Genomic DNA, 20,823 nt, shown 5'->3' with positions numbered 1-20,823 from the left:
AATGGTGACTTATGTTCTTTTTTCACCCTGCCCTCATTCCATCTGCTTAAAACATGAGTTTGTTCTTGTCAGATCTGACTGAGCTGAAGCATTCACTCTGTTTCTCCCTTCACAGTTGCTGCCTAACCTGCTGAGTTTTTAAAACATTTTCTGTCTTTGTCCCTAATTTCCAGTGTCCATGCCTTGTTGTTTTGGCAGAACAATGGGTGTCCCTACACTGCACAGACTGACGTGGTACAGGTTTGCAGCTAAGCAGCACTTTCTTTCAGGGCATTAGGAATGGACGATAAATGCTGACAATGCGCATATCCTGCTAAAGAATAAAAATAAATTTTAAAAGAAGGGTCTTGGTGTTGTTATATCTTTTTTGGCCATCTTGCATTTACAAGCTGCTTTATTGTCTTGTGTTTCTTGGCCTCATGAGCAAGCAGTGTGCAGATAAGAGTTTTTCCTTTGGAAAGATCTGTGTTTGGGAGGTTGCACTGCAGGAATGTGTAGCTATTTGTGGGTTGAGGCAGAGGGTCATTTCAAACCACCAGTGGCTTTGAGATGCCAAATATGAGTGGTGCCCAGTGACACTGAGGTCAGTATCAATGTTTGCAACTCCGTGACCTGATATCACAGTCGTCTTACAACCAAAACATCTGAAATGTTCCTTTACATCTCTCCTTTTAAAGAGTTGCAGTCATAACATTGTTTACCATCATTGTTGATAATCTGCTTTAACCCTTCCCTCATAAAGGGAATCTGCAGAAGCTGCTTTTGTCTCAAGTGATTTATGGAAATGTCTTTATTGGGAGGAAAAAGCTTATTAGTAAAAGAAAGAAAAGAGCGAATCAGGAATTTTAATTATTCTGGCAATGCCAAAACCAATATTATTCTTAATGCAGTCATTCATCGCAGTCTCACTGACTCGAAGCAAAATCCACTATGAGTCCTTTCTTGCGGTGTTTAACAAGAGTGACAGCAATTTGGTTCCAAACTGAAAGCAAAGCATCTTTTTTCCTCAGCATCTTACATTTAGTGATTCTGTAGATGTGGTGGGGTCATGTTTATTGCCAATCGAATGTGCAAGTTAGGAGCTATAGGCCATTCTGCCCATCAACCCTGCTCCATCATTCAACATAATCATGGTTGTGTTCTGAATTCCACTGACCCGTAGACTCCGATAACACTCAATCCAAACAAAAATATTCAAAGACCCTGCCTCTACCACCTTCTGAGGCAGTGTTCCAAAGTCACATGACCCATTGAAGAAAAAATAAACATTCTCCTTCTCTCAGCTACTTTTAAAACTGTTCCTCCTCGTTCTGGCCTCAAGAGAACACTTCTTTTCCACATTTACTTTGTCAAGACCACTCAGGATCTTATTAACGCCATCAAACCATCTCTCATTCTTGTAAACTCCAGTGAAATCAAGCCTGACCTGTCCAATCTTTCCTCATAAGACAAGCCATTGTATTGAGCTAGTAAACCTCCTCACAACCACCTCAAATGCATTTAAACTATTCCTTAAATACGGAGACCAAACATACACACAGTATTTGAGTTGTGATCACACCAGTGCATCACATAATTGAAGCATAGGGATTGCATTCCATTAAGCTTTTTAATTATTTACTTTTAGTCACCCATGCACTGGAGCACCTAGATCTGTCTTGATCTGGGAATTCTGCAGCCATTCACCATGTAAATAATACTCCCCTTTTTCATTCTTCCTATCAAAAGTTCTAGGGGATGGTGAGCCATGTCCTGAAAGTGCTGCAGTTCCAATGTTGATGGTTTTGTCAAAATATTGTCATGGAGAAACATCCAAGATTCTGGCCAAGAGACGATGGAAAGATGGTAATCTAACTTCAAAACAGGATGGCTTGTGACATGGTGAAGAGCCCAGACTCTGTGCTGATCGATGCAGACACGATGGGCTGAATGGCCATCTTCTGCACTGTAACATTTCTATCCCTCTGTGATCACACTGCTGTTTCTCCTTCATGGTGCTATAATGCGTGATGTTACAGTGACCTTAGTGATTTGCCTCTGGACATCCTTAGATCACACACTGCAGTCACAGTATGCTGGTAATGGGGGAGTAGATAAGGACTTGCTGATGAGGCATCAACCAAGGGAAATAATTCTCCATCCCTGAGGTATAACTCAGGGATCTGATGGAATGCTGTCATCCCCCTGGATGAGTGCAGCTCCAACAACACTGGAGCAGCTCAACACTTTCCAGGACAAAACAGTCTATTTGATCAGCACCCAATCCAACTTTGGTGCATGGTGGCTTCTATCTAAAAGAACAAGAGGCAAAGGAACATTACCACCTTCACATACCCCACCAAGTGACACATTTGGAACCAGCCCTCCAATCCTTCATTGTCACTGGGTCAGCATCCTGGAACTCCCTCTCTAATGAGCATTGTGAGTGTACTGTCACCAAACACACTGCTGTGATTCAAGAAAATGGATCACTACCCCTTCCAACTCCTTCTGTTTGGGGAAAGACATCAAATGAGACTGTGGCTAGTGAACAGTCTGACTTCACTCTTAGAGAAAGACTTTGGGAGCCTTTCATCTGTCCTTACATGAATGTTGGGGCCCACGACACAAATAGTGGATCAAACCCAGAGAGTGGTGAGCCTGTGGAATTCTCTGCCGCAGAAGATGGCCTAGTGGTATTATCGCTAGACTATTCATTCAGAGGGCGAAAGGAAGGACTGCAGATGCTGGAGGTTAGAGTCGAGAATGTGGTGCTGGAAAAGCACAGCAGGTCAGGCAGCATCCGAGGAGCAGGAGACTTGACGTTTCGGGCAAAAGCCCTTCACCAGGAATGATAGTAATTTAGAGGCCCTGCGATAACAGCAATATTTTCCAAGTCAGGACATTGTGTCACTTGGAGGGGAACTTTCAGGTTGCATCTGTTCCCCTTGTCTTTCAAGGTGGTAGTGATTATGGGTCTGCTTTTAAAAAAAACAGAATCATCTGGAGAGAGTTACTTGATAAATATTTGCATATAAACAATAATTGGTAAGGAGAAAATGGAGGAAACCATCCACTGTGAGGAGTGGTTGCAACTGCAGTGGGTGTTTTTTTAAAGACTACAATTCCAAAAGCATCCCATTTTAATGTTGGTGGTTATATATGAAACTATTATTATAATAAGAACAAAAACATTGAAAATACTTAGTGGGTCTGGCAGAATCTGTAGAAAGAGAAACAAAGTTTTGAGTCTGGGATGACTGTCCTTTGGAACTAAAGGAAGGTAGACATTTAATGGTTTACTTGCTGTTCACACAGAGGGGATGCAGAAAAGACAATAAGGTGGTCATCAAGTAACAAAACAATGACCCACAGAGAGCGTGAATGGAAGAACAGTCCAAAAGTAAAACCATGAAGACTAAGGTTCAGACTAGCATGTGGTGAAAGAAAATCAGAATCACAATGGTCTGATGTTGAATTCAATGTTGTGTTCAGAATTAACGATTTACATTTGGATGGGAATTTCAGAGGTATGGTTAGTAAGTTTGTAGATGACACCAAAATTGGTGGTGTAGTAGATAGTGAAGAAGGTTATCTCAGATTACGACAGGACCTTGATCAGATGGGCCAAGGAGGGGCAAATGGAGTTTAATTTTGATAACCGTGAGGTGTTGCATTTTGTTAAGGCACATCAAGGCAGGATTTATACAGTTAATGGTAGGGCCCTTGGGAGTGTTGCTGAACAAAAGGACCGAAGGGTACAGTTGCATGGTTCCTTGAAGGTGGAGCCAGAGGTAGAGGGTGGTTTCAAAGGCGTTTGGCAAACTTTGGTTCATTTGTTAGTACATTGTCACTGGTCAGTGCACTGAGTGTAGGAGTTGGGATCATGTTGTGGCTGTACAGGACATTGGTTAGGCAACATTTAGAATACTGCATTCAACTCTGGTCTCCTTGCTATAACAAAGATGCTGTTAAACTTGAAAGAGTTCAGAAAAGATTTACAAGAATGTTGCTGGGATTTGAGGGTTTGAGCTACAGGGAGAGGCTGAATAGGCTGGGTTATATTTTTCCTGGAGCATTGGAGGTTGAGGGGTGACCGTATTGAGGTTTATAAAATCATGAGGAGCATGGATAGGGTAAATTGCCAAGGGGCAGGGGCATGGATAGGGTGAATAGCCAAAGTCCTTTTTCCAGGGTAGGGACTCCAAAACACACACACACACATACACTAGTGCAACACAACTGTGTGAGTGAATTGCCCCACAATCTTACAGTCCTTCGACCACACGCAGGGTCTAAACACAAGGGGAGAACATTTGGAAGCAAGTGAGAAAGACAGAAAACACTCTCACCCTGTTCTCCAAAGAGATCTGCAAATGTAATTTGTTGGAGGGCATCTTGATCTTCCAGGAATCCCTACATCATATTAAATGAACCCATGCCTTTCCTTGCTGGTCAGTTCCTCATAATGAAGCAGAAGGGAAAATTATCGAAACCAAATGCCAACATTTGAATGGTGCAACATGTCTTCATACAAAATGTCAAAATAATTTAAGGTCAAACCTATTGCTTATGTTAAAAGGAGGGTAGAAATGGATGAGGGGAAAAGGAATGGGGGAGAGAGAGCTTGTACCACTCAGCTCTCGACCTCATTAGAGCCTTGATCCAAAAATGAAGCAAGAAGCTGAATTCTCAAAGTGAGGTGAGAGGCAGAGTTTAACCAACTGCAGCTTGCAGGAGTCCCAGAAAAGCCTGAAGTCAATGGGGCTTGAAGGTAAGCTTCCTGTATTTGGAGGAGGTTCACTAATCAGGTTCACAGATATCTGTTACGGAAGGAAATCAGTTCACCTTACCTAGTCAGGCCTATGAGACTCCACACCCAATGTGGTTGACTCTTAACTACCCTCTGGGCAATTAGAGATGGCCAATAAAGACTGGGATGTGGAGGAACCGGTGTTAGATTGGGGTGTACAAAGTTAAAAATCACACAACACCAGGTTATCATGCAACAGGTTTATTGGGAGCGCTGCTCTTTCATCAGGTGGCTAGCTTCAAAAGCATGTACTTCCAAATAAACCTTTTGGACTTTAACCTGGTGTTGTATGATGTTTAGCAATAAATACTGGCCAAGGCAGTGACACCCATGTCCCATGAATGAATATGTAAAAAAGGCCCATCTCAAAATGTGAGCTGGCCATCGGGATTGGAAATATACTTACCAACAGAATGTAAAGGGAGCCTGACCGTGAAAATGGTATTGACTTCTTGGTGAAGAGAGCTGATGAGAATCCTGGTCTTAGAGAGTGTTGCTGAACAAAGAGACCTTGGAGTGCAGGTTCATAGCTCCTTGAAAGTGGAGTCGCAGGTAGATAGGATAGTGAAGAAGGCATTTGGTTATGCTTTCCTTTATTGGTCAGAGTATTGAGTACAGGAGTTAGGAGGTCATGTTGCGGCTGTACAGGACATTGGTTCAGCCACTGTTGGAATATTGCGTGCAATTCTGGTCTCCTTCCTATTGGAAAAATGTTGTGAAATTTGAAAGGGTTCAGAAAAGATTTACAAGGATGTTGCCAGCGTTGGACGATTTGAGCTATAGGGAGGGGCTGAACAGGCTGGGGCTGTTTTCCCTGGAGCGTCAGAGGTTGAGGGGTGACCTTATAGAGGTTTACAAAATCATGAGGGTCATGGATAGGATAAATAGGCAAAGTCTCTTCCCTGGGGTCGGCGAGTCCAGAACTAGAGGGCATAGGTTTAGGGTGAGAGGGGAAAGATATAAAAGAGACCTAAGGGGCAACATTTTCACACATAGGGTGGTACGTGTATGGAATGAGCTGCCAGAGGAAGTGGTGGAAGCTGGTACAATTGCAACATTTAAGAAACATTTGGATGGGTATATGAATAGGAAGGGTTTGGAGGGATATGGGCCGAGTGCTGGCAGGTGGAACTAGATTGGGTTGGTATATATGGACAGGTTGGACCGAAGGGTCTGTTTCCATGCTGTACTTTTCTATGACTCTATGACTCTGTATTTCCAACAGCTCCATCGCTGCCACTATTTGCAATGACTTGGAGGGGGGTGGTGAAGGGGTATTTTACTGAAAGATGAGGAAGAGAGAAAAGAAACTCTGAAGATGAGGATTAAAATGAAATGCTGGCTGAACCATGTGGGGATGCTAATCCAATACCAAATTGGAAAGGAGATCTGTGCCTGTGCTCTGTACAAGATTCCTTTTACATTCCATGTGTGACACATTGACATTTGTTACATTTTCTTATTTTTGTGCTTGTGCATCAGGAGATCAGAATAAGTATTTTAAGTTCATATTTAAATAAGCACTGCTAAATGATTAAAATCAGTTCTCATACAGTCTTCTGACATTCCATGTATTTAAAAAGCGAAGCTAAAAGGAATGTTTTCAAATGATGTTTGCAATGTATTGCATACCCACCCACCTCCCCACCCCTCCCCACCCCCCACCCCAACCTTTTACTAAAGCTGCGGGTTGTGTTCACATGTTTCTTACTAACACCTTCTCTTTGTCCAGGCAGGGCAGGACAGCTCAGACACGCACTCTGCACTCAACTCCAGCCTGCTGTCAAAGCGAAAAGAAATAGCGAAGCAGATCCTGTCAGATATGGCCACAGAGCGAATGCCGAGGAGTGAAACTGTGGACAAGAGGCAATCTGTGAAACTTGAACTGAGGAGGAACCCTGCAGGCAGTCCCACCCATCAGAGTGGTCCCAGGACTGAGGAGAAGACCCCTTTAGTACGTACCCATTGCAGGTGGTGAATTGGTGGGAGGGCTAGAAAGAATTCCACATTCTTATTAAAATTAGAATTAGAATCCCTACAGTGTGAAAACAGGCCCTTCGGCCCAACACATCCACATCTACCCTCCAAACCAGACCCATTCCTCCACTCTATATTTACTCCTGACTAATGCATCTAAACACTCCTAAGGTCTTCAATTTGTATTCAAAACACAAATACAAAGAAAGCCCTTGAGGCATTGTTACATAAATCATCAGACAGCAAGATGCTGTTTCCATTTACAGATCTTCTGTTATTTCTTCATTCCTTCACCCCAATAGGCTTTCTATAATATGCAGTTTATGCTTCTGTTCATTTCTTATATAACAGACAAGGGAAGGTGATGGTCTAGTGGTATTGTTGCTAGATTCAGAAAACACAGGTCATATGCTGGGGGCCAGTGTTTCCAATGAAGGGCTTTTGCCCGAAATGTTGATTTTCCTGCTCCTTGGATGCTGTCTGAACTGCTGTGCTTTTCCAGCACCGCTCTAATCCAGGCCAGCGTTTCACTCCTGCCATGGTAAATGGTGGAATTTGAATTCAGTAAATAACTGGAATTAGGGGTCTCCTGACTGTGGAACATTTGTCAGGGGAAAAACCACCATCTGGTTCTGGTTCACTAATGTCCTTCAGGGAAGGAAATCTGCCATCCTTACCTGGTCTGGCCCACATGTGACTCCAGACTTATAGCAATGTGGTTGGTTCTCAATTGTCCTCTGGGCAATTAGGGATGGTCAATAAATGCAGCCTGGCCAGTGACACCCACATCCCATGAATGAATTTTAAAATGATACAGATATATATGGACTGCTCTGCTGGCTCCCAATTGCTCCTGGGATTTGGGAAAGCAGGGAATTGTGTAAAGGAAAAAGACAGAAATTTGCGTTTCTACAGCTACCCGGTGCATCCCAAAGCCCAGTACAAAGGAAGTACTTTAGTTTGCAGATAATCACTGCTTTTATGAAAACGCTGCAGACAAAGCTCCTCCAATCAGCAATAAAATAGCAGACCCCAATCATTGGGTCTGATATAGCTGGAGGTCCGCAGATCTGTGAAGAATTCCTTTTCTCTTCCTTCTAATCATGCTCTCGAGTGGAGGCAGCAACATGATCAAGGGGTTTGAATGATCTCTGGTAACATTCTTTCAAAACCTCAAATGTCCTGCAGCCCTGAGTTTAAGTTTCAGACTTGTTTAGATTATGTATAATATCCACAGATTTCCATTTTCTTTACTTGCTCTCAGGCCGTGTGTTTCGACTTTTCCGGTTGTGAGTTCACTTGCTCTGTTGTTGCTAGGTTGTTAGACATTAGTTGCTGCTAAAGGTATGGCTGGTTTTCTCAGTAGGGGCTGACAATAAAAGGAAGGATAGTATTCCTTAACACCCTCTGGAATCTCCAGGAATTAGATTTGCCTTTTACTGTGACTTAGTTGCAGCTACACTTGGTCTCAGGTTCAAGACCCACTTCAGTTCAAGACACAAAATCCAAGGCTAACATTCCAGTGCAGGGTTCTGAGAGATCTCTGCACTGACAGAGGTGCAATCTTGTGAACAAAGTATAATGACAAAGCCACCTCTGCCTGCTCACGTGGGTGTAAAAAAATCCAGTAGCACTATTTTAAAGAACAGCAAGGAGTTCTCCCTAGTATCTAGCAACCTAGCAACGACAGAGTGAGTGAACTCACAACCGTAAAGCTCCAAACGCACGGCCTGAGAGCAAGTAATTAAATTGGAAATCTGTGGGCATTTTAAATAATCTAAACAAGTCTGGAACTTAAACTCAAGGCTGCAGGACGTTTGAGGTTTTGAAAGAATGTTACCAGAGATCATTCAAACCCCTTGATCATGTTGCTGCCTCCAATCCATTAATTTCTGTTTAACCACAGAATGCATTACATTGGAATGATTGAAAGGGTTGCCCAGCAGCAGACGTGACTATGTAATATGTTATACCTCTGCATTTAAAGCTGTCAAGATACAGCTCTCTGGGTATAATTGAGCCTGTGCACGCATGCTATGTGTGGAATGTGTGTTATGCAATGTCAAAGGCAGCCTTGCAGACACAAGTGACGTTCAGCTGGCCACATCTGGCTGATGCTTTTCGATTCACTGCCCTCTTTAGACCGATGCTTTACCAAACTGAGCCTGTTTAAACACGAGGGCCCATTAACCACCCAATTATTTCCTGAATCAACTGGAAAGTTAAACAAAATATAAAAGGAAAAGGAGGCAACCTCTGATTCATCTCCCAGCTTTGTTTTTTAAGATGCATCAGGGATTTTGCAAAGGCTTCCTACTCTGGCTGCTAGGAGAGAGCAAGTCTGAAATAAATTCTCGGTTTTTTTTTGTCTGTTTGTCTATTTCACCTGGTACTGGAAAGAATAACAACTCTCTTCAAAACTCCAGTGGAAGCATTACCTCCCCAGCAGCTGAATGTGTTTAACTCTGTGATTGCTGGATTATTATTTACTGGAGGGTATTAGGGATGGGAGTAAGAGGGGTTAGCCACAAGCTATAGATTAGTGTTTAAATGACTGAACGGGTTCTACAGCAGAGTGTCTTAAGGTTTGTCCTACTGTGACCACATGTTGAGGTTTGAAAATTGTCCGAAGCCCCCACCCAAGTAAGAATTGTTGGGATTGGGGGAGACCCATGTCACTGGGGGTCTCTCAGTTCACAGGTTTAACAGTCAGTAGGAGCTTCATGGTAGCTCCACTTGGATTTCTGATCCCCACTTTGGGAAGCTATTTGCTGTCCTATGTTTCAAATGGACAGAAGGATCATATCTACAGCGAGGGGAAAACCGATGGGATTGCTGGTGATCTAGTCAGATGTGTGTGCAGGATGCTGGTAGGGGAGGAATGGTGTTTCCAAATCATCTGGCAAAGTAGGTTTCTTTCTGCTTGTCCTCTGGACCATCTGGGAGATCCTTCTTTAATAATGCCTTTGGTGGCATAAGTACAAAGCCCAGTTCAATCCAGTTCCTTGTTCCTAGGAAACACACTTGTTTTCAGTTCATTTGCTACAGTACAACAACCAATGGACTAAATGCTTTTCATAGGAGGAACAGCAAATGCACTAACCTGAGGGTGTCAGGGTAGTTTCACTTCCTTTGGCTGGTGAAACAGGTTGGTGGTCGAGTTTAAGTGTTGGGTGGAGGGGGCTCCTGCCCAGTCCTACACTAAATCCATCTCCATACCCCATTCCCACTCCCTACTGGGATACCAGGAACACCTGTCAGAATCACATTCCCCAAATGGAGCCTGCTGTCGTCTTCCTGCCCGGAGAGTCAGTCTGGCAGAAGAGCAGAGACCAAAATCGCAAAAGTAGTTTGTTGCCAGCACAGCAGGAATTCTGCCAAACCCCCTGCGGAATATTATCAGCTGCTGTCAGCTGGGCTCTACCTGAGGCATTCTCCCACCCTCACCCCAGCTCACCAGGTAAGACTCCCCCTCTCCCCCCTCCTTCCACACCAGCTTTCCTGCATCCGGACCGAGGATCCGGGGAGCCCTATATTGCACCAAACCACAGCTGGAGGTTGCATTGTATTGACATTATAGTGCTCTCGAGGTCAGGCATATCATTGCTGAGGCTAACAGCTCCTCAAGGTTTGTAAGGCCGGAGAAAGACTTTTCTGTGTGTTCAATGTCATGTTTCTGGAATACGAATCCTACTGATATGACAATTTCCACATCAGAGAAAACAGGACTGTTTTCTTTTCTTTATTCTTACATGTGATGTAAGCAAGGACAGCATTTTCTACCCATCCATAATTGCCTTCAAACTGAGTAGCTTACCAGAACCATTTCTGAGGCCAGTTAAAGTCTGGAGGCAGATGTAGGTCAGACTATGTAAGGATGGCAGATTTCCATCTAAATTATTAACCCACAGCTCCACAATTCAGGGTTGTAAAACCTCATTAAAATGTCTGTGAACCAAATAGATATCCAGACCCTTTGAAGAAGAGTTATGCCTGAAACATTGGCTTCTCTACCTCCTGATGCTGCCTGGCCTGTTGTGTTCTTCCAGCCTCCTGCCTGTCTAGTCCAGACACTTTGACACCAGAGTCGCAAACTCACAAATTCTAAACCGACTAACCTTTCTTAACAAAATAAAATTTCAACTTAAAGTCATACTTTGTTCTTAACGCTGGCCCTTTTTGAAGTGTGGTAGTCTTCTGTCGAACCCCATAGTTGTAGGATTAAAACTTCAGCTGTGTGCCTGTCCCTTTCCTCCACAGTATCCAAAAACAGATGTCTTTGATTTTCAACTTTGTCGCATTTTAACTATAAAACATCATTGCATTCAATTATATTTTGGCAGACTTGGCTTCAGCACCCTATTCAGTTTGATATAGATTTCAATATTTGGATTTGAGACAGTCAAAGAGATGTACAACACAGAAACAGACCCTTTGGTCCAATTTATTCATGCTGACCAGATATCCTAACTTAATCTAGTCCCATTTGTCAGTACTTGGTTCATATCCCACTAAATCCTTCCTATTCATATACCATCCAGATGCCTTCTAAATGTTGTAATTGGCCCAGCCTCCACCACTTCCTCTGACAGCTCATTTCATACATGCAACATCCTCTGTGTGAAAATGTTGCCCCTTAGGTGCTTTTTAAATCTTTCCCCTATCATCTTAAACCTGTGCCCTCTAGTTCTGGACTCCCCCACCCCAGGGGAAAAAACCTTGTCTATTTACCTTATCTGTTTCCCTCACGATTTTATAAACCTCTATAAGGTCACCCCTCAGCCTCTGACACTCCAGGGAAAACTGCCCCAGTTTATTAAGCCTCTCCCTACAGCTCAAACTCTCCAACCCTGACAACATCCTTGTAAATCTTTTCTGAACTCTTTCAAGTTTCACAACATTGTTCCTACATGAGGGAGACCAGAACTGCACGCAATATTCCAAAACTAGCCTAACCAATGTCCTGTACAGCCACAACATGACCTCCCAATTCCTGTTCTCAATGCTCTGGCCAATAAAGGAAAGCATACTAAATACCTTCTTCACTTTCCTATCTACCTAAGACTCCACTTTAAAGGAACTATGAACCTGCACTCTAAGGTCTCTTTGTTCAGCAACACTCCCCAGGATCTTGCCATTAAGTGTATTTGCTTTCCCAAAATGCAGCACCTCGCATTTATCTAAATTAAACTCCATCTGCTACTCCTCGGCCCATTGGCCCATCTGATCAAGATCCCGTTGTACTCTGAGGTAACCTTCTTCGCTGTCCACTACACCTCCAATTCTGGTGTCACCTGTGAACCTACTAATTATACTTCCTATGTTCATATTCAAATCATTTATATAAACTTAGTCCTGTTATCAGCAGATAAAATCGGCTGGTGTCTCAGCATGTGCCAGTGATTTCAGTTTTCAAAGAGTTGCCATTTACCAAATAGCTTTAAACTGTTACCTTCCACTTTCACTCCCAGAGATTGATAAGAACCTTCAACTTACAACAAAAGCAAAAAACTGGCTGCTAGAAATCTGAAATAACAACAGAAATTGATGGAGAAACTCCCAGCATCTGTGGAGAGAAACACAGAGTTCATGTTTCTAATGTCTGATATGACTTTTCTACAGAACTTCTACTTAAGGCTGAGATGGATACATTTTTGATTTGTGGGGAATCAAGGGTTTGGAGGAAAGGACAAGAAAGTGGGTGTGAGGAATGTCGGATCAGCCATGATCCTGTTGAATGGTGGGGCAGACTCGAGGGCATGATCGGCCTCCTCCTGTTTCTATTCCTTATGTGGTTTTATGGTCTTAAAACTTCAACTTCCAGTGCTTTCTGTAAATCAGGGTGACACAAGGCAGGAATCAAAATGGGGCCACAAACAGAGATGTTGATATTGTGAGCTCCAACATAGCAATGGACAACCCCAGGACCCCAGCACCCCCTTCCCCAATAATTCCTCTGCTACACACACACACACACACACACACACACACACACACACACACACACGATAGTTTTGAAGCCTTCGAATGGGGTCACAGTGGGCAAAAGGTTGGGAGGTAGTTGTGAATGGTTTAGGTCTCCATTCTGTACATAATCCAGTCACCATTTTAATCCATTTATGCTCATTTTGTTTATAAATGAAGAGTTTATTAATTAAATGAAAGAAGCCCTGCTGTGTAAGATATACATTATATATCAGATACTTACACTGAAGGAGCTATTGAAATATTTTCAATTCTAATTCCACCTGCCTCTGATGGTGGATCAAATCATTTATGAGCATATGTACACATACGCATTTTTCCAGAATATGGGACAAAATTAAAGCTGCAACAGGTATCAGCAGACAAAGACATTGTGAAAAGGCGACAGTGAGCTTGGGTTTTCAAAAGAATGTCCATTGAAAGTGCCAGAGACTCTTAATAGTTGCCTTCTTGCAAGGCTGTAAAACCAAATGCTTAACCCTCCAAAGACTAGAACCAGTTAACCACAGAGAGAATATTTGAAAATGCAACACTAAACAACATCTTACACCTTGCAAACAAAGGACTAACATTGTCTTCCTTTGATTTCCAGGGCATTCTCTCACAAATAAGGATGACGTCCCGACGGTGAAGCCTCTGGTATTGACCTTAGCGGTCACACTACAGTTTTTAGTGTTAATTAAAGCACTGTATAAGCTTCTGCAATATAGGGATCATTTTCATCCTGTACACTCTCTGAACTAAAGCAATCATATTACACCTATATTTTTCTAGAAATGATTACATTTGGATGTAGTTCTACTGGCTGTTTGCAATAGAGAATGGTGGGGAAAAGGCAACAGTTAACAACCTCTCTCGGGGGAAGGAGAGATTGGTTATTCCTCTGTCACAGTGTGGACTGAACTGAAGATAGAGCCTGTGAGAAATTCGCTGAGCCTGGCTGGAGTCACATGCCCTTGGAGTTACTTTCGGCGGGAAGTAAGACGTTCAGGAAATCCAGATTAATGCAGTAGAATCCAAAGTTCTAAGGTCAATTCAGTCATCCAGTAGTGGATTGCCTGAAGTGAAAGTTGTACAATTATGCATATCTGATTTGAAAAAAAAAAAGAATCGATAAGGGCCTCTGAGTGTTAATAGCCCCCACCAGTGTAGCAGTATCATTCGGTGCTGAACAAGCAACCAGTATGTATATAACTGTTCTTTGTACTTAAGTGAAAGTTTAGACAAATGCTTTTGAAAATATTTTTTATTTAAAAAAAAGCAGCAGGGGAGACAAGGTAAACCAAAATATGCCTAAGTACCACAATCACTAGTTTGCTGTGTACAAATTGAAGGAAGTTAGAATGGCCTCTAAAGGTTAAAGGTCAAAGGAATCTTAAGGGGATCAGAATGCTCAATCTACTATTTATCAAATCCTTAACATTTATGGCTATCAAAGGCCATTCTAACTTCTATTTTTTTATGTTGTATATGCAGTGAGCAGGAAGAAGCAGCAAAGTGCTAATTGCGATTAAGAGTTTCGTCTTCCTTGTCTTTGAGGTAATTCGAAATGATTGACCGTTGACATCCTCCCCTCAGCCATTCCTTAGTGACACCAGCTAGATGAATTTCATTGGTCTTTTCCAGGTTTTTACATTCTTGTACTCCTCTATCAAAATGCTTCCAACATCCCCCTCACTCTCCTTCCCCTGGAGAAGAGTACAGGAGGAGCACATCATGGCCCTTAGCCACAGTCAACCCCAAATGCTAAAGAGCATTTCATGAGAGCACAACTCCCTGACATTGAGGAAGCAGTTATTATCAACAGGAGCCACACTGCACAGAAAACCCATCCCCTTTAGCGCTTTACACCCGTGAGAGTTAAAACCCCTCACAGCTCTGATAAACCCTTTATAGAATTTGAATCTCTTCTTTCCCTCCTCCTATAATTGACCTAATTCCCAGCCCCAAACTGAAACAGCCATTCTTACATCCTCTACCAACATTCTCTTCTCCTCCGAGAAGAGTCAGGTTCTAGACTTTCAAAATCGCCACATTGCTCACCTGTGCCACCTCAGTCTGAAATCAGTTGGTCATGTTTGTGAGCCAGAATGATATCACTAGCCTCCTACCCCCTCCCCAGTGATGAATTTGAACGTGTTGGAGATTCTGCAGCTTCACAAGAAGCACTCCCACCTTATCTCTGCAGTGTTGGCTGCATTCATCAATAGATAGTCAGCCTTCAGTGATCATTGAGGATGCTGGTCCTGCATGTACCTGATGCACCTTACAACGTGCATCTTCCTAATCCCACTCTTTCTTAAGGACAAGGTAGCTCTGCTGCAAATGCCCGGGGAAACCACAATCTTTCAATTTGCCAATGCATATTTGAAGGGTTTGTTATCCACCTTTAGCAAAATTAATATTAAGTTTTGGTTCGGGTCAAATTATTGTTGGAAGCAGAAAACACATCATAGCGACATAATAGTGGATTCTTCATAGTCAGAACTGCCTCAGGAATAGCCAATATACCTGAACATAATCTCCCCACATCATCCACCAACAGGAAACTGAAGGCAACTTTGTGATTTATGTGAAGTTCACGATCAAGGTAACAAGCAGTATATATCCCAGTCAATTACTTTTAACAATTGGTGGAACACAATCATATTTGCCCAGAAAAATTTGAGGATATTAAATAGTTTCATTTTTTACTAAATCTCCCAGTGTAACCTCAGCTCAGGTTGTAAACCTGTGAAAGTTTATATGTCCAGTCAGCTATTTGGCCCTCCAACCGTAATAAATGATTCCCAAAACGATAATTGATACCATCATCAATTAAACAATTAATTCATTCATTCAGGTCAAAGTCTGAGAAACCTGGTGGAACTGTCACAGTTTTAACAAAGAATGGGCAATATTTGGTTTACAAATTGCACCTCAATATTGGTGCGGCCATGAGTCTGACCTTTACAAAGGCGTTCACTGGAATATCAGCATGTTTTAGCAGAGACAGCAATTGGAACTTTCATCATGGGTCTGTGTGAGTGACTGAGGAAGTTAGATAGTAAAGAAACGGAATAAAGTAAAATCAACTAGGTCTTCATTGCTACATAGTGGCTCCCGAATGCATGGCCATCCCCTGTGAAGACAGCATCAGATACAATGTTCTCTGAGTGAATCGACAAATAGATGATTGGGGAGGTCGGAGGGATTTTCAACAGTGTCTGCAGAGCTATGCCACTCCATAGAATCAGCAAGGACTGGATGGACTGAATGGCCTCCTTTTGTGCCATACTGAAAAAATAAAAATCGTTAAGAAAATTCAAAAAGCTTTCTGAGCATCCCAAGCTTTTTCCTCTATGACAATTGATAACTAAGATTTGATTTTGCGGCTGCCTCTGAACATTCAATGGAAAAGAACCATCCTTACTCTTCAAATGAATTTTCACTAATAGATCAGAAAATCCAGAAGAGTCACAATCCCATTTCGAATTGAGTATCTTCTAAATAGTGTGCAGTAATAGTTCCGAACTTATCACCTCAGTGAGGAGATTCTTGGATGGTTTCAGCTTCTGGAGCAGCTTACCCTCTCTTTGCCATCTAGTGACCACTGCTGTCACCTAAGGCCTTTTCCCAAGGATAGGATTGAGCTGGACTGTGGTGTATTGCTCAGTCAAATAACCAATAGAGGCTCAAGTGAGACCTGACGATTGGGTGAGCTCATGAATAATGATAGTCAACATTAAGCACAAATCTCAGCCTGACTTAGCAGCCTTGGGATAAGGGGGTTAGTGGTGGGGCACAACAAACAGTTTAAAAAACAAATTTTCTGTTTAATAATGATTACAATTTGGCATCTATACAACAAAGCTTGTGATTGTATTTCATCATCCCTATGCCCATAGCATGATCTATAGTAAGCGTAGGGTTACTGTAGGCCTCTTATGATCAAATTTCTGTTTTATTCAGTCATCGGACATGGGCATTGCAGGCTGGGCCAGCATTTATTGCCCGTCCCTAGTTGCCCTTGAGAAGGTGGTGGTGGGCTACCACATTGAAGCTCTTGACACTCACCACCTTGACTTGTGCATGATCCAAGAATAGCTTAGTCCGTGGGTAACAGTTGCAGATGATCCCTGGTTCAATTAGCATTTACCGTTAAATGGCAGCTTCTGGATGGCAGCTATTTCTAAGCAGATGATGCCAGGTCCAATTGTGATAAAATCTTACAGCACAGGAGGAGGCCACTCAACTGTCACACTTGCTCAATTGGAAGAGCTATCGCATTTTCTCCCATCCCTCATTCTCTTCCTCATTCTTGCTACTTAGGTGACCTCAATAATGAGGACTTGTCACAGGTTTAATATTGATGAATAAAGAAAGAAAAATAAATCTAGAAAATTCTCCCTAGCAAAAGGTGAGATAATAGCTCCCAGTGTACCATGTTCAGGTTATGTCTCCAAGCCATTTCTTGTTTTTCAATTGGCAGAGCCCACAATGTGGGTCCACCCAAAACAGAAGTAGAGAAATTTATCCAATTAAAATGTACATCTATATTGTATCATTATAGAACTTCTCTGGCCAGCATGAACTGCCTCAACTTTCTTTCCCATTGAGAAAAACCATGTTTTTAAACAAAAACCATGTCATACATCAACTGAGGTACCCTGCATAACCAAACTCACTTAGAAAATTTCACACTTTTAATTTGAAGGAAAGAAAGTGTAGTACCAAAAACCAGAAGAATTACATAGGCACCCTCTTCATTTGTCTAACAGCTCTAGGTTGAGAGCTGAGGTATTTGTGAATGTCGACCCACCAATAAACAGGAAATTGTGTCCAATCACGGAAAGGGGAAAGAAATGCAGGCTGAACTGCCAAAATAAAATCTCACTCTTCAGTGTGTTTAGTTTCTTAACAGTAGAGTAATAGTCACAGTATTTGCATCAACCCAAAAGACAAAATCAGCAGAATAGCAATGGCTATCTTGCTTGAATGCTTTGTCAAACTCACTCTGTGCCATACAAAATCTAGCTACTCCTTATTTAATAAAAAAAAAGATGACATCAGAAGCAGGCCTTGTTTTAAAGGGTACAACTATAGATTTTGTCTTGGATACTACTAAATAAAACTTTCACATTTGTATTGGACATGCTCAAAAAAAACCTCAATGCATCATGAACATGATCCTTCGAGACTGTCCCTTTGCTACAACGTAATTGTGGAGTATCGCATATTTGTGTTTATACAAAAAGCTACACTTGAAGTTAAGCCACACTTTGAAGAGGTCTTGGCATGTGTCAGGAGTGCGAAGTGAAAGTGGATGACAGTCAAATAGAAAGTGGAAGGTAATGACACGACTCTCTGAAACACGAGATGGTTTCCTTTTCACCAAACTCAGGTAATCTCTCCAATTCAGTCCACATTTTTGAAATCCAATTCCCCCATTCTGGACACTTGCCCTCAGCATCTTCACCATGTTGATGTCAAGCAGAATGTAACGCAGTGGCTTCTGTTGTCAGCTCTGTCCCTACTCCTGACTTCAGATGTGTGAGTCATCACACTCTCCCCTCAGTCTTCCCGACAACTAACACGCTTTGGAAACCAAAGCTTGGTGCCGTTTTATGCCTGCTACCTGGTTTGGCCTACTTTGACTGTCCTGTACTTTTCCATCTCGTTGGTGTCCTGAACTTTGCCCAGCCTTCTCAAATAAGACAACAGCAGCTGGATTCAACACTCCTGTGGGTAGTTCAGCTCAAAAGGGCACCCCCAGTGGAAGATCTTGGAGTTTCAGCCTCTTCTAATGTGGCTCCTCCACCATGGACCAGATTTACCCAATAGTGATGCTGCGTTGGTGTAATATTTCACTGGAATGGATCTCTGGAGCTGAGAATAAGGATGTTTGGGAACGTGGCGCATGGCTTAGCCATAACGTGTTCAAGTGTGCTATTCACTCTGCACGCATCCCAGTGATTAGCCAAGCCATGAAATGCAGAACATGCTCACTTCCGTAGAACAAAACTTGCACAATTGTACTTTCCTACGAACCGCGTCTAAAAATGTCATATAAAATGTATCATGATATATTGAAAAGATATTTTAAAATAAGATAATGATAATGTCGAATAGCATTACAGCCTTAATTCACACTGGCCTTGAAATTATATCAATGTGTTGCTCTGACATTTCTCTTTCGCCTGTTTTAGGTAGGGCAATATTCCACTCACTTTACGGAGATTAACCCCTCCACTATAATGATAGAAAGGGAAATGTCAGTCAGTGTAATTTCAGAGCCTTTATAGACTGGTACAGCAGTGACATTCAGATTAAACAGCGCTGGTGCCTGTTAACTGCGTAGATGCACATAGTCAGGGACTGGCTTTATGTAAAAGATTTTCTTTCGAAGCAGCAATTTTAATAGTTTAAAACAAAAGACCATAAATGTCATAATATGATGTGTGACAAAGTAGTTACAGTAACATTATTTATTTGGAAAAATGCATTCTATGTATTTTAAGTGGCTTGCGATACCATACTGTACTGGTCTATTCCTCATGCATCTGCAAGAACTTCAGGGCAAGCAGCTTACACTTAGTGTCCAGTGCATGTTTACCATGTTGCTCTTCCTATGGAGCCTCTGCATGTTTTCCTCCTGACTGTAAACTGTCCACTGCACAATTAAAAAAAATATAACCATAAAATATTTGGTAATAATATGTTTGTCTTTTTAGAATGCGAATCAAAGTAATACAATCGGCACCTTATTTAACAAACAGTACCGTTTCACTGGAGGCAGTTCAGAGAAGGTTCACTCAGATGATCCCCGATATGGAGGGAGTGTCTTCTAAGCAAAGGTCAAACAGGTTGGGACTCTACTCACTGGAGTCTAGAAGACTGAGAGGTGAACTGGATGAAATCTTTTGGGGCTTGACAGGGTCAATGCTGAGAGGATAGTTCCCCTCATGGGAGAATCTACAACCAGACGGTATAAACATTCAGGGGTACCAAATTCAGGCTGAGAGAGGGAGGAACTTCTTCTCTCAGAGGATTGTGAGTGTTCAGAACTCCTTGCCACAAAGAGCTGTGTATATCTTTAAGGGTGAGAAAGACAGGGTCATGATCAGTCAGGGAGTCAAGGGTTATGGGGAATGGGCAGGAAAGTGAACATGAGGAATGTAGGATTAGCCATGATCTTATTGAATAGCAGCAGAGGCTGGAGGGGCAGAAAGGCCTACTCCTGTTCCTATTTCTTCTGGTATAACGGGAGTTCCAAAGTGTACCATGCCACAGGGTGACAGGAAACAAATCAAGTCCATAATTCTCCACAAAACTGTTCAGGATCCCATTTGTTTGGACAAGGTCAGAAGTCTCATGACACCAGATTTTAGTCCAACAGGTTTATTTGGAAGACTTTACCTGCTAAAGGAGCAGCACTCAAAAGCTAGTGATTTCAAATAAACCTGTTGGAATCTAGGTGAAAGTGAGGATTGCAGATGCTGGAGATCAGAGTCAAGGTTAGTGTGGTGCTGGAAAAGCACAGCAAGTCAGGCAGCATCTGAGGAACAGAGAAATCGACGTTTCGGGCAAAAGCCCTTCATCAGAAAATTATGGACTTGATTTGTTTCCTGTCATGCTGTGGCATGGTACACTTTGGAACTCCCATAATACCACAAGAAATAGGAATAGCCCTTCATTGGAATATAACCTGGTGTTGTGTGATTTCTGACCTTGTCCACCCCAGTCCAACACAAGTACCTCCACATCCAGACTGGGTGAAGACAGCAGACTTCCTTCTCTGAAGGATGTTAATGAACCAGTTGGGATTTTATATCATCTGATAGTTTCCTTACCAAAGTAGAAGGTTTGAATTTGAGGGAGAGGCTGGAACATTTATCACTGCAGCATGGGAGGCTGTGGGGTAACCTTATAGAGGCTTATAAAATCATGAGGGGTGGAGATAAGGCAGATGTCTTCCCTAGTGTGGGGGGATTTCAAGTCTAGGGGACATATCTTTAAGGTGAGAGGAGAAAGATTTAAAAAAGACATGAGAGGCAACTATTTTACACAGAGAGTGATTTGTGTGTGGA

General features: G+C 42.3%; 1 protein-coding gene across 3 annotated transcripts in view; it reads left to right on the top strand.

The window, feature by feature from the left end:
* luzp1 (leucine zipper protein 1) overlaps nucleotides 1-19,437 on the top strand; it is a 153,832-nt gene extending 134,395 nt beyond the window's left edge. For all 3 annotated transcript variants that reach the window (XM_072548112.1, XM_072548110.1, XM_072548111.1), the window contains exons 3-4: nucleotides 6,525-6,746; nucleotides 13,347-19,437. In XM_072548112.1, coding sequence (XP_072404213.1) covers nucleotides 6,525-6,746; nucleotides 13,347-13,385 — 261 coding nt within the window. In that variant the 3' untranslated portion in view covers nucleotides 13,386-19,437. The remainder of the gene's footprint in view (nucleotides 1-6,524; nucleotides 6,747-13,346) is intronic.
* Nucleotides 19,438-20,823: the final 1,386 nt, after the last annotated feature.

The sequence above is a fragment of the Chiloscyllium punctatum genome, chromosome 27 (genome assembly GCF_047496795.1).
Source record: "Chiloscyllium punctatum isolate Juve2018m chromosome 27, sChiPun1.3, whole genome shotgun sequence".
NCBI classification, from domain to species: domain Eukaryota; kingdom Metazoa; phylum Chordata; class Chondrichthyes; order Orectolobiformes; family Hemiscylliidae; genus Chiloscyllium; species Chiloscyllium punctatum.
This window is presented reverse-complemented; position numbering and strand designations above follow the sequence as displayed.